Raw genomic sequence first — 14113 nt, 5'->3', positions numbered from 1 at the left:
TAGCATGAATGTCCAGCAGCTTCTACAGAGATCATTCAAAGAGGCAACATGATAATAGGTCCATTACTGTATTATGAGAGGACACAATAACTGGACTCTCTCTGCGTTGCATACAGCAGTTAATTGCCACACTGTAAACCTCTACTCTCCTCAAAGGAGATGCTTTTTTGACTAGCCAACATTTTGAAAACAGTGCTTTTTGAAAAGCCACTCAAATTCACTACATATTTCTCTCCCTTCACAATAAAAAAAAGAAGAAAAAAAAGGGTGGAGTGCTGGAAAAATATCTGCAAACTATTTTTACCGTTTGCCTCACTGGCGTGTCTGTCTCCACTTCCCGGTGAGAAAGAAAACGCCCCTGAGGAAACTGATGAACGGTGTTGGGTATCCAGCAGGTGGCACAGTTGACACTGCAGTGGATGAATGCATTTTGAATGCATAATGGGCTGCCTGCATCAGCAATTACAGAGGTGGTGCTGATGCAAAAACCAATCCTCCCCCTCAGCCACAGGAGAGGGTACAGCGAGGCTCCAGCACGAGACAGAAGGATCAGTGACCGCGTGGTCCCTAATTGCTGCTGGTGTGACACGGCTGAGTTACCTCTGAAATCAGATTTGCTCTAGCTTTCACAGTGAAGTGTCTGCAGAGAGGGGATTGGTCCCCTGCTATGTCGCTGCTGGGTTGCAATGGATGTTATTTGCTCCCCAGGAGGCCAATAAGAAACTTTATTAATGTGTTATATTGTGGAACACTGGCTTGAGTGAAATCGTTTTTATAAACATTTCTATACATTTATATTTGTGGGGACGATGAAATGGATGAGGTTTAGCATAGAAGCCGTTATAGTGAAGAATAGGTTGTCAATTACTTTATAGTATACAAAAATAGTCCAAGCACCATCACAAACAAAGCAACAATCACACATATCGTATCATATCATATAATCGCACAAAGAGTACGTCATTTATGAGCTAACTTTCTAACGTTGTGACAAGATATGCCCACATGGTGATTTCAGTGTCTTCACCAGGCTCAGCCAGGAACTTGCTCTCCCGTGCTCTTTGTAATTGGATTTCAGAGGATCCACTAAAGATATCAGTACAAAGATCATGCTCCAGGTTATAGTAGGTCTGATCTTCCACTTCAAACAACCCCCCCCCCCCCCCCCTCTTTCCCTCTTGCTCAACGCAAACCCGTCTTTACTGATGATCAGGTCGAAAGTGTTGATTGGCTGTAATGAGATAACCCCTCATTTCTATCTTTCTTAATGCTGTAGCCTACAGTGTGAGTAAGATTCTCAATAAGCGCTTATCATTTAGGCACTGTTTTTTTTAACTGTGAATAATGTGTTTAATACATCTTTTATTTAATGTTAATTATTCATGTTGGTGCTAGAACCACCTCCGGTTACTCTCCCGAAGACCAACATTTCCAGAAGAAGTCGGTCTTTCTCTCCGTTGCATTATTTTTGAAAACTTTACGGCTTTTAGGTTTGTTTTTCACTTGTCAAATATGCTAATTTATGTGTGAACCAATCTTTCAGCGCAGCAGACTAACTATTGCACTGAAAACAATAATTGCCCTGTTAGAAAGTCTTTGTTGAGGTGTGTGTTATACAATACAGGGATATGGGGAAAGGTTGCAGCGAAATTCAGTTTATTTTACTTTTTAGTCATGGAAAAGAGTTTATCTACACTTTCATAAAATTCACATCATACCACACAGTTTACAATGGGAGTTGAGACAGAAGAGAAAGAAAAGAAATGATATAACAGATGTTCTATTTATATGTATATCTATATATCTACATATCTATATATATATCTATAAATATATAGAGATATATATAGATATATACAGTATATGTCAGGAGTGTATGTGCTTGAGGGAGTCTGTTTTGGGGTTTCTGTTTTTGGTCACACAGAAGCAGCAGCAGCAGCAGCCACCTGGTTGCTGCAATGAGGAGGCGGCCGACACAACAGAGGGGCTGGGAGAGGGAGCAGAAGAGGAAGAGGGAGGAGGGGGAGTGGGCAGAGGAGGGGGAGGAGGAGAGGGATGGGAGGAAAACATGCAGTCAGGAGGCAAACCCCACGCTATAGCGGCGTTTTCGGGAGGAGAGCTTAGCAGCGCCTACACCCCCCCCCCTCTTTCTCTCTCTCTCTCTCTCTCTTTGGTGTCTCGGCTCGTTTTATTTTTTGCTCTTGAGTCTTGACTAAAAAAGGAACTAGCAGCTCATGTGTTACTGGGGATCGATACCCGGAGCCTTTTCTGGTGCAGATTTACCTCAATTCCAATGGTCATGGTCAAAGAAAAAGGTATTCCAGCGGTCGTGGTCAAAGAAAAAGGTATTCCAGCGGTCATGGTCAGAGAGTGTGTGTCACGAGTGTGTCTTTATGTGATTTGTTTTGCTTGTTGTGCTGTTGACTGTGTGCAGTGTGTGTATAGCTGGGCAGCATGTCCAGTTGGATTGGCACTGCCGTGTCAGGCTGTTTAAATTAGATTTAGTTTGAATCAATTCTTCGAGTATTTTTAGATGTGTGGATACAGTCACAGTAATATGGACCTGTTTCTTCTTTATGTGGGTGTGTGTTGCTTGCAAGAAGCCTGACTAATGATATATCAACATATTCTCTCTAGTTTAAAGACTTGAACGTGCTACGCCCTTTACAGTACTCCCTAGCAGCTGATGCTTGGGTTTGAGTCTGCTTAGTTTGGCAGCATCAGTCTTTATGTAAATGTCTGTTGGAACAAAGCATCTGGCTCGCTATATAGGAGCCTGACACCAAAACGTCCCCGGTGATAATGTGCAGGTTGAAAACGGTCTCCTTACGCAGAGTGGATCTATAAAGGCAACGTGCAGAGAGAAGAAGTGAAGCACTCGTGTAGGGATCCACACTGCGCAGAGCCGTGGACCGGCACATTCTCTGTCGCTCTTGTCTGCAGCCGTTGCCATGGCGACCATCTAAAAGGTACACTCCATTGTTGTCAGCCGTGGCCTCCTTCACAGCGTCCTGTTAAATAGAAGAAAGGTGATTGTTTCCACCTTTAATTAACTGAGGTCGCCCAGCTGTGTGGGATGGATTAGGTGAAGTCAGGAGGCATGTTCCAGAGAAATTAACGTTCCCGGCAATTTGCCGGAGCATGTGGTCGTGAGGTTGACCATTGTTTGTCAGTATGACTCACAGCAAGCAGCTACATAGGCACAATTTATACATCTATAATAAAAATGTCTGGTTTGAATTCAAAAGCGGTAAAGGCAACAATTTTCTTCCTTTCCTTGTGACTTTAAACACTTATCCACAAATATTTTATTTATGTAACTGGCATATAGTGAATACATAATTCCGCATTAAATACAGCCGGACTGCATCTGAATATCAAAGTAATGAATTACACTAATAAGTCATTATCACTATTCTACTCTCTTAATAGTGTCTCAATTTAAGCAGCTTGCTGTATTACTCCTGTGTTTCAGTGGATGCTTCATGAGCTGATCCTCCAGCTTCTGTCGACAAACAGTGTGCTATGTGTTGGCATGTGATATTTTTATGTTTTGTCTGAAAATATGTGAACAAAGAAAAACATGTTTACAGATTGCGTTGTGACTGATATGAGTGTGTAGGTTTGTTTTTGTATCTGACGGTGGCTGGAGGCGGCGTCCGGCTCTGCGGCTTGTTCTCTTGATGTGGATTGGACTGGCCACAGAGAAAAAGGCCTTTGCCATCATCTCGTCCCCGTGCTGGCAGAACACCCGTAACCTCTGGCTGCCACATGTTCATCACCCACAATCCCTCTGAAAGTTTTCCGTGAAGTTAACCCGCTGCCTCGCCTGCCGACTCTTGGGATCCGTTCGTGGCAGGAGGCTCGTCTGGGTTAACCGTCCACATTCAGAGGCCTCTAGTTTTTCATTCCTCTAAACAGAAAGCTATGGCAACTTCTTGTATCCTCCAGAGATCTCATCATGCAACCTGTCTGAGGCCAGGTGGGCTCTGTAACAGCAGGACGCACAGCTGACCAAATAGTGTATTATACTGTACATGCTCAGAATGATGAATCACAAGAAAAGGATTGCAGCGTTAGCGTTTTGTCTGCCTGCAGGTGGTTGTCCTATTTTCAAAGCCAAGAATACCTTTGAAATAGTTTGCTATTTATTGGGGCCGTGTGTACCCAGGGTAGTCTGATCTTGATCTACACGTGCTTCTGAGATTTGTGCACATTTGTACGACAACTTGATTAATTTAGACTCTTTCTCTCTGCTATGCTCGGCGTAAGAGGCCCCCGCTGACCGCGCTCTGTGAAATCAGACAACCGTCATCACATGTACGTCACCAACTCCCAGAAGTCCCTGCATCCTCAATCTGAACATTTTCCTTTGACATAAAAGTCTGATAGCACGTGCCTGCGTAGCTGCTTCTCGTGATTTCGCAGAGTGCTGCAGACAACTGCAGTAATGCCTCATCTTTGAAGCTTGCCAGTGTCTGCCCCCTGAAAGAGGAGCTAAACTCTGTCATAGACCCACTCTGTTTGTACAGCTGGCGCACAGGTCCAGAATATACAGACAAGATAAGGGGCTGGCCGGGGGCGAGACGGTCACCGGCCTAAAATATACGGGCTATAACAACAAGAGCGATGTGAAAGTCCCATGAAAGAAACACAGACTGGGGCCATACATTGTGCAAGTCAACAAACATCCTCCCTGTCTGGCATCAATCGGTCTGATTATCACAGGAAATAAGGCACAGGAGTGTGGGGACGTAATGGGCCGCCATTCAGACGCAAAGAGCCAAGGCATTCATCAGCTCCACTTCTACAAAACACAATGGCTCCTGCAGCTCATGAAGCCGCCATTGTCTCCTCTCAGATAAGTGGACTGGAAGTCCCTCTCTCTGTTTATCAGCGTGGTATTATTATTGCGTACCTGCCCAACAACAAACGCTCCGCACTGTGCCGTTCAACCATTCAGAACAGATCATTAATCCACACCCAGGTCCCCGGGGATTAGTTATTCAAGGTTGGGGGGCCTGGTGGAGGACGATAGGGTTCCCCCCGCAATTTGTGCCCGTGTTTGAAGTGCTTTGTCTGGGACGCTGGAGGTGGGGCGGGGAGGCAGTGAATACATCCATACATATTCATGGCGGGGAGGGTTAAGAGCTCCTTGTTATGTCTGGGTGATGAAGAGCTCCGAACACCCTCCCCCATCTGATCACGCTTTGGGATTTTATGGGGGGCATATTTTATGCCCTTTGATATTCGTCAGAGGGTCAGACCCCCTTGGAATATTCCATCTCAAACTGGTTGGATTCTATGTAAACTGGAGTAAAAATTGTGTTGGTGTGTGTGTGTTTTGTTGTCTATGAAGCAGACACATCTCGGGCCAAAAGTATGGAGATGGATGCCAAGAGTGTAGCCACTCTCTTCATCTGTCCCTCTCTCACATACACTACTTCGGGGCTGTCTGTACTAACTCTTCCGTCTGTGACTCTTACAGTAACACAGGCGGTGAGCGACTGAATATTTTATGAGACCTTTTCGTCTCTCATCTATTGTTTAATTGAATTCCCCTTTTCGCAATCGTAAGCCACTACTATAAGGCTTTGCGTTGTACAGGGTTCACACGAAGGCAACAAAGTCTGAAGCTTTCGCAGCAAACCACGCACTCTCTGTCAATAAACCCGCCTTTTGTTATTTAGCAGCGAGGCTGGGGCACGTGTTACAGGGAAATCTGTCCTCGGGGGATTCAAGATGGCCTTCTTCACTTCCCTCCAGAGAATCATCTGGAGCCTTTATTATTGCCAACGCAGCTCGGCTGTGCTTAAATGGGTGGGGGGGTGGGTGGGATGTAGGGGTGGAGAGAGCAGTCCCCTTTCCTCCACGCCTGGCTTTGGGATGCTCTGCTGGTTATTGTTCCCTCAGCTCCATGGTTGTGTGTGTGTGTGTGTTCATTGTGTGTTCAGGCTCATATCAGTCACTTTATCCCCTGGTGATGAGGCGGGACACATCATCCTGTCAGCACAGCCAACACATCCAGCACCAGAATGAGGAATGTGAGCAGCGGTCGGAAAAATTGTACTACTGTATATTTTACAGCAAGTTGCTCTGTGCTGAGGTTGCTTCATGTACCGCGTGCTTACTTATTTATAGCATTATATAATATACATTCTAGCAAAACGAGCGCCATTTTTCTGCTATCACAAAAACCAACTCACTAATGGATTCATTTCAACATTATTGCAGTAAAATTGTCATGCTTTTGTAAACATATAGAGGCATGAGTGTGGAGGCCTGTTAAACCTTTGAAAGAGACCTCACCAATGGATTTATGTCCAAACAAGTCCTATGAATGGTTCAATCTGAGCAAACATCCCTTTTGATGTTGGCTTCCTTACTCTTTATATGAAACACCATGTAGAGTACCCATCTCGGCTTGACTTTGCCACAGTCTCTCCCTCTGTGCAGCCACTGCTGAGGCAAACACTCTACAGTGGAAGAGGCGGGGTTAAGCTGGAAAAACACACAGCGCTCATAGATTCCCGTCCAAAGTTCTTTTTTTTAGAACCTCTGTGCATGGGATTCAAACAACTGTCTTGGATTTTTGTCAACCTGCTATGACGTTAGCAGTGTTGACTTTTCCATGCTGGGCTGTTCCTACTGACAACACAACACTCTATGAAATGGTAAAAATAGAAAGTGAGGAATACAAGCAAGCTCAAAGAGAGATTGTTGGCATCACAGTAATGTCAAATATATACTTAAAAGCTGCTCTAATCAATATTTTTGTATGAACACTGGAAAAAAATACTATTTGTAAGGTTTTTTTGGTGTCTTTTAACACATTGCTTTGGTTTCACGGCCTGAAACTGCTTCAATTTACTGTCACTGATCTTAGCAGCATTGTGTTCAGACATAGCAGGCTGCTGTTTCAAGCCGTGGCAACACACAGTTTGAGGGATTATTATCAACATTTTGGATGTGCTCACTTTTGGATTTACCTCCAAATCCGGTCTGATCATCTGACCGCTGACACCCTCTGCCCTGTCAGGACTTTGTTGTAGTTATGTGTGTGTTTCCAGATCTTGGCAATTACTTTAACTGAGTACAGGGTTATCATCACTGATGTATAAGATTAAATTAAATGGAACCAAGTTGCCAATAAAATGTAATTTTACTTTAAGTTGTTCGCGGATGTAAAGTGTGCATGAAATGACTCGTTAGATCGGGTATTCTTGCAGTTACCCAGATGGCCTGTGTTTTTCTATGGAGGTGCGTTGTCACACACAGAGCTGCTGAGACTCCGTTCACTGTCACAGTAGTCTGGTTCACCTAGAGATGGCTCATTGTCCTGCTGGATGTAATCACACCAGAGACACCAGGGGGAGAGATCCTCCACCCTCTTGTATCCACATTTCTTCCAGCCTCCCTCTCGTTATCCCGTCTTCTTCCTTCACTCTTTTTCCACAACTTCTCTCACTTCCTTTCCAACCCAAATTATGAATAGACTGATGCTATGTGAATTGTATCTGTAAGAATTTGTCACAGGCCATGTTAGACTGCCCCTATAGCGACGAATCAAAGAAGGTTGAAGTGTCTAATTTTGAAAGTAATGTCCTGAAGGCTGGGCTCTCTTGCTGATTTGATTTTACTGTAATTAAACCACCTCTCATTATCAGACTGCCGCTGCAACTGTAGAAGTGGGATGCAGGGTAGGCCAAGTTATCAATAATCCAGAGTAATGTCTCTCTTTGGTCGACCATCGATTGGTCATGATGCTATTTCTGTGCTTTTGGCGGTGTCTTATTTTAGCGTTGCAGAATAATGATTCATTGCAGAGCAGAAAGAGCAAAGATCCTTTCATGTGTATTCTAAGTGTGTGGGTGTGTGCATGTTTTTTTTTTGTGTGTGTGTGTGTGTGTGTGTATCTTTATTTGAAAAATATAGCGATAGAAGAAATGAGAGCATGAGAGAGAGAGAGGGGCTGCCTTGCTAGTTAATGTTCCTGAATGTGAAATCATCTGCTGGTTTCAGAACAGCTGATAAACTGTGTGCAGTGCGGCACTGCAGCAGTATTTACATCCCGTACAGTGGTGCTGGATTAGTGTCTGTCTGTGTCAGGGACGCCCAAACTCTCTACCGAGGAGGGCCACAGGGTGACGTGTCACGGACCTAAAGATAATAGTGGATGCTGCTTGTAGAAGATGATAATAGCTTCTCTGTCTTATATAATTATGAAGGCTGTCACAATACCTCCCATTAAGAAAGTGGCGTCTAAATCTTTACTCAGATTAAGATCTATGCATGCTGTGTAACCAGAGTCATTTTAACAATTTGCCATTAAAAGAGGGCTATTTCAATTTGTAGTCATGTTGGCAGCACTAGTGTGGCTTTAGGAATAACAACGCCGGTATGTCGGTCCACTACTGTGGTTTGGACTGCAATATCTCAACAACCATTCTTTGGTTGCTATGAAATGTGGTACACACATTTATGTTCCCCAGAGAATGAAGCCCACTGGCTTTAGTGATCCTCTGACCTTTCCTCTCGGGCCACCAGTAGGTGAACATTTGCATGTATCCAAGTGAAATATCTCAACATCTACTTGATGGCAGACAAAAAAAAGACATGTTTCCGAGAGGGTGGATCCTAATCACTTTAGTGATCCCTTTTTTTCTCTCCCTTACGGCCATGAGGTTGACTTTATTTGTGGCTTTGTTTGAACTGTCACAACAACTGTCGCGTAATCTTTAGGATCAAAATTTTAGCTTTATTATTTTTTTATGACCAATCTAATGATATTCCTATCAGACTCTCTGTACTTTGTGTGTAGTGGTAATTTTCTAAAATAATTATCCCTGCACCCATAGTCGGCCTAAACAGCAGGCCTCGCTGAATAGACCTGAGTGTGTACTGTTGTCTGTCATTGTGTTACTGTTGTACGTATTATTGTCTGATGTATAAAGTGCTGTGGAGAGAAATTCCCCCTTGAGGACAATAAAGTCTAAGGTAGCATGTTAACAATGTCGTGAGCAAGTTAGCACGCTAGCGTTAGCCCTAAGCACAGCTGTGCCGAAGTAAAGCCCCACAAAGCTGCAGGCGGGGCTGTGACTTGTTCTTGTGCAAAGTTGCTTTTCTACGTCACATTCTTACCTTATTCTTGTTGTCCTTGTATTCTACACGGGCAGTGTTGTTGGAAATACAAAGGTCTTTACAGGAAGGAATTTAACAACCGCTATTTGTTTGTCACTCATTTGCAAATTCTACAGAGTGACATATTCATATCACAGCAAACATTTAGCGTGCTCTGTTTTATCGTTATCTGAGCTGAGTGCCATGCTCTGCTTACTGTCAAACACTTGACATCCACAGGGAAGAACGGAGCACTTAACCAGCCCAAAAAGCATGGCACAGGAGATGATAAAAAGCTGCGTCTGACACTAAAACTTCTATACATGGCAATAAGAAGCCATATATATATAAATATATACATATATAGTGCATTATATTATGCACTGGGAAAATAATCAAGGCATAGACTGCAAATGGCCCACGATATTTTCCTTTGAGGATGAAATTACAGTAAACTCAATAGCGAAACGGATTTTATCAATACCCTTTTAGTGTTCCATTTACCAAGCCCTGCTCCCCTCAGCATTTTGCTTCTACATCCTCTTCTGATCAAGACAGACTATATTTAGGTTGTTGCTCTCTAGAGAGCCCATTTGGGCCGTGAACCCCAAGTTGTGCTGTCCTGCACAATGTTGTTCTTTTTTTACCCTGACAGGCTCTCAGCAGTTGGTCTTTATCTCTGGAGTCTGTGTGATGTTGCAGATTCAGATTCACAGCGTGTCCTCGGATAAAGACAACTTAAAAAAAAACACAACCTAAAAGCAATGTTACAAAAGCTGCATGGAGCGACCACGATGACTCGTCAACATTACGGCCCAATAGTAATGTTAATGTCTCCATGTCTCCTCTCTTGCAGTGGCTCATGCGCAGGACACACACCACCACTCCACAGAGAAGCCCCTGATTCAGTGCTACAAGTGTGGCGAGCCATGTAAGGGCGAGGTGCTGCGGGTGCAGAACAAGCACTTCCACCTCAAGTGCTTCACCTGTAAAGGTACTGTCATTTTATGTAATTAAATACAGTTGAATGGGTTTCACTCACTAGTATTTGCTGCATGTGATTTGGCTCAGTTTTACTCCATGTGAGACAACCCTAATATTATGATCCAAAAAGGCCGGTCTTCAGTAAATACGTTATGCGCTTACAATTTAAAAATGAGTCCACAGACGGCTTGTTTTTTTTCTGAATTGGAAAAGTGTGGGAGCTGTGTGAACATTGGCAACTAAGGTGTAACATTTTTAAATTCATTGCTAATTTCATACTGTAGGACATTTGCTTCCTTTCATTCAGTATAGCAGCCTAATGCTGATTGTTTTTCCCTATGATGTAGAATGACAGTTCACAGGTATAGAGGAGTCAGAAGTGTGGTGACCCTTTAAGTAAAATGGCAAAAGTACAGCTGAACAAATTATTCTTTTTCCACGACTGTCCCAAAAAGCATCCCAATCACAGGAAGTTGGATAGGAGCAGTCCCTAAAGGCCACAGCGTCCTTCCCATCCTCCTCTAACGGCCGGTGGAATGACTCCTCTTCTCTTCTCAGACCTACATACTTCAATTATTGTACCATTGAGACTGCTATGACATGTGACGGTGCAAATCCTCCTGCATTTATCCTTATTACTGATGGATTTCTGGCATTCTGGTATGATTACGATGTAGCAGCCCACGTCCGACCAAGCAGTCTCACTCTTGCAGGCTAAACCTGCCTCGCCGAAGCCCTTGTAGTTAAGCTGTAACTGGAGCACTGTTATAAATTCTCCAAGGGCTCAGAATAACACAAGCAAACACTGAGATTAGCACCTAATTCTGTCCTTTACATGTGGATATACATGCTTGTAGAGAGTCAGTGGTTCTAAAAGTGTTTGTGCACACGAGACACGAGGACTGCATTATTAGCCAAAAGACACGCTTTCTTAGTCCTTGCTCTAAATATACATGTGCTGTTTTGAGTCTCCAACTTGTAGGACTAGAAATACCATAATTAACAGGTCGACTGAGGATATCGACACTCATATTATCCCCTTGGCATACAAATCCCAAACAGACGCCTTTTGCATATGTTTATCTCATTCCCTGAAATGCACAACAGCAAAACCTTTTAATTCACTTTCATTTCAATTTCCTAAGTTGACCCTCTTGAGTTTCCAAAAAGGCATTTAATGTAATGGCATGCATCTGTTGAAAAGCTGAGGTGGCTGGACAAAGGCCACCAAATCTCCACTGCTGGTTTTCTCTTGACTCGGATAGTTTACAAGCTAATCTCGTCACCCGTGAGCCCTAATGCAATTAAATCAGATTCTCTGTCCCACTCGCTCCCATTCATCCCCAGGATTTAGCGTGCCTCATTGCATAAGAATGATTAGGTGGAGTCATCTCAAACATCAAAATATTTTCCCTCTTAGCTGTGGCATTTCCAAAGGGCTGTTCGATTCCCAGCCTCACTCCGTGGTGCTGGAATGTTGGATCTCACAGTTCACATGACCATTATGTGGTGGAAATAATGTAAATACAGACGTACCGAGTCTGAATTGTGATTAAAACATATGTGGAGTTAACACCACATGTGCAGTCAGTGATTCTTGATAAATGGGAGAATTATGAGAATATTTTAATGTGACATGGAAAATAAGTGTTTTTTTAAAGCCATGATTTCTTTAATTAGCCATGACACTCTAAAATGTAACCCCAAATCAGCCACAAAAAGCAACATTAAAACATATGTCAAAGTATGGGACAACATGGATGTCATGGATTTTTCAATGCGGGTCTGTCTGCTTGTCGACACATTAACTAACAACAACTATCTGATGGATTGCCATGACGTTTGGTACAGACAATTATGTTTCCCAGAAGATGAATCCTATTGACTTTGATGATCCTTTGACTTTTCCCTCCAGCGCCACCATGAGGTTGACATTTGTGTTTCCAAGTGAATTGTTTTAACAACTGTAAGAAGGATTGCCAATACATTTGGAGCAGACATTCATGTCCCCCTCAGGATCAACTGCAATAACTTTGGTTTGTCCTTCTAGCTTTATACATACCACCATCATTAGCTCCAAAATTGAATTTGTCGAATAAAGCAAAATAAGCAAAAATAATTCTCATCAGCCTCAGCTGTACTATGTGTTTAGTGCTAATTATCAAATGTTTATGCACGCTAAGGCCTAAAAATAGGGCTAGGGCTCAGAAGGTTAACAAGACAACAAAAAAGGCTTGATTCATTGTACTTTTTTGATACAAGCATATAACACATAGGTGATGTTTAAAGCAAGTCAAGTTAAAAACTGCCATGTTTCATGATGGACCAACCAAAAAGTGAAAAGCCATGAATCCGTGTCTGTGCTTGAAATCACAGAGATGAAAGCCATTATAGAATGTTTGAATTCTATATTTACTCCAATATAGTAAATCTTTCATGACATCTTTTCAATTGTTCCCCAATTGCTATTTCTGCCTCATCCAGCCTTTCATGTTTGTGTAGATGTCAAGGTTATATTTGAATTGAAGGAAGCTTGTTGGAGAATGACAGTGTAGTACTCGGAGTATTCAGAGCCAGTTATCTTCAGAAACAGATCAAGGCCATTTCCTGAGCTAGACAATTGTAGAATTGTTGTTGCATTGAACACTACCTCCACACCAACAATGAAAAGACCTCGCTGTGGTAGTGCTGAATTATCGACCTGAGCCCTCATTGCAGAGTTCCTTCATAGGGACAAGGTCTTTTCTTTTTTTCACGACTGTAAACGCTGATGAAAGGATTTTTACGTTACGCTTCACATTGTAACGCACACAGCTGTTAAAATGAATTTCTCAGCATCCATTTCATGAAATCAGCGAGCCACTCAGGATTACACGGACTGGGGCTTAACAAAGCCGTTGATGCGTGGAGGGGATGGGTGGCTTGATGTTTATAAGGGCAGAGCACTAAATGACCTGACTCGCAGTGCCAATGTGTGTGTCCCGTACAGTGTGCGGCTGTGACCTCGCCCAGGGGGGCTTCTTCATGAAGAATGGAGAGTATCTGTGCACGCTGGACTACCAACGCATGCACGGCACCCGCTGCAATGGCTGTGGGGACTTTGTGGAGGGGGAAGTGGTCACCGCACTGGGCAAGACCTACCACCCTGCCTGCTTCGTCTGCACCATCTGCAAGTAAGGCACACAGACTCGTTTTGCATTAGCTGACGAAGAGTTACCTCGATCTTAATGCGTGCTTTCCAAAGCAGTAATCATGTGAAGTGACAGACAAACAATCAGATGGCAGGGATTCCAGGAGACAGTGTACAGTACCAGGCTGTGTGTCACATCTGAGTCATCTGACTAAACGTCCTCCTCAGGGACACAGTGTTGACACACATCCACATCATCAAGTCCTGTCATCTTAAGCCCCATCAGACAGCCTGCACACCCACGGCTAATAAACCCTTACACTTACCTCTGGGCCACAGCTCACGTCTTGTCGACCGATTGTTTCATGTCACCTCTCTTCCAGACGACCGTTCCCCGCTGGGGACAGGGTGACCTTCAACGGGAAGGACTGCCTGTGTCAGTACTGTGTCGAGCCCATGTCTCCGGGACCAAAGGACATCCTGGGCTCCAGCAGTAAGTCGCCATTGTCTAATAAACACATACACACAGGTTGAATGCACAGGAAGGCGTTCGCTTTCACACGATGCCATTGTGGCTTCCACACAGAATTGGGAAGTTTGCAGTAGGATTCTTAGCGAAAGTGGATTAGTTGAAGGATTTAAATATCTGGAAAATTTCAGTCAAGTCTGGTGCTTACAGGTATGATTCATGCATGACATTTAATGTAGCTGGTGGCCAGTCATTTTAACTGTGATGTATTTGTGCTGTGAAGAATAATTTTCCAGTTTACATATAGCGCACACATTATTAGCATACATTCTATTTAAACTGCCGTATCGATGGAATCGTGAACGTTAACCCCTTCACAAGCAGCAGCCTGTTGGTTGGTAAGTCAACTT

General features: G+C 43.5%; 1 protein-coding gene across 1 annotated transcript in view; it reads left to right on the top strand.

The window, feature by feature from the left end:
• Nucleotides 1-14113, top strand: part of ablim1a (actin binding LIM protein 1a) — a 37302-nt gene that overhangs the window by 8514 nt on the left and 14675 nt on the right. The window contains exons 2-4 of the mRNA XM_076077159.1: nt 9977-10114; nt 13094-13277; nt 13618-13727. Coding sequence (XP_075933274.1) covers nt 9977-10114; nt 13094-13277; nt 13618-13727 — 432 coding nt within the window. The remainder of the gene's footprint in view (nt 1-9976; nt 10115-13093; nt 13278-13617; nt 13728-14113) is intronic.

This window comes from Anarhichas minor, unplaced genomic scaffold (assembly GCF_050575085.1).
Source record: "Anarhichas minor isolate MPS153535 unplaced genomic scaffold, ASM5057508v1 ptg000058l, whole genome shotgun sequence".
NCBI classification, from domain to species: Eukaryota; Metazoa; Chordata; class Actinopteri; order Perciformes; family Anarhichadidae; genus Anarhichas; species Anarhichas minor.
This window is presented reverse-complemented; position numbering and strand designations above follow the sequence as displayed.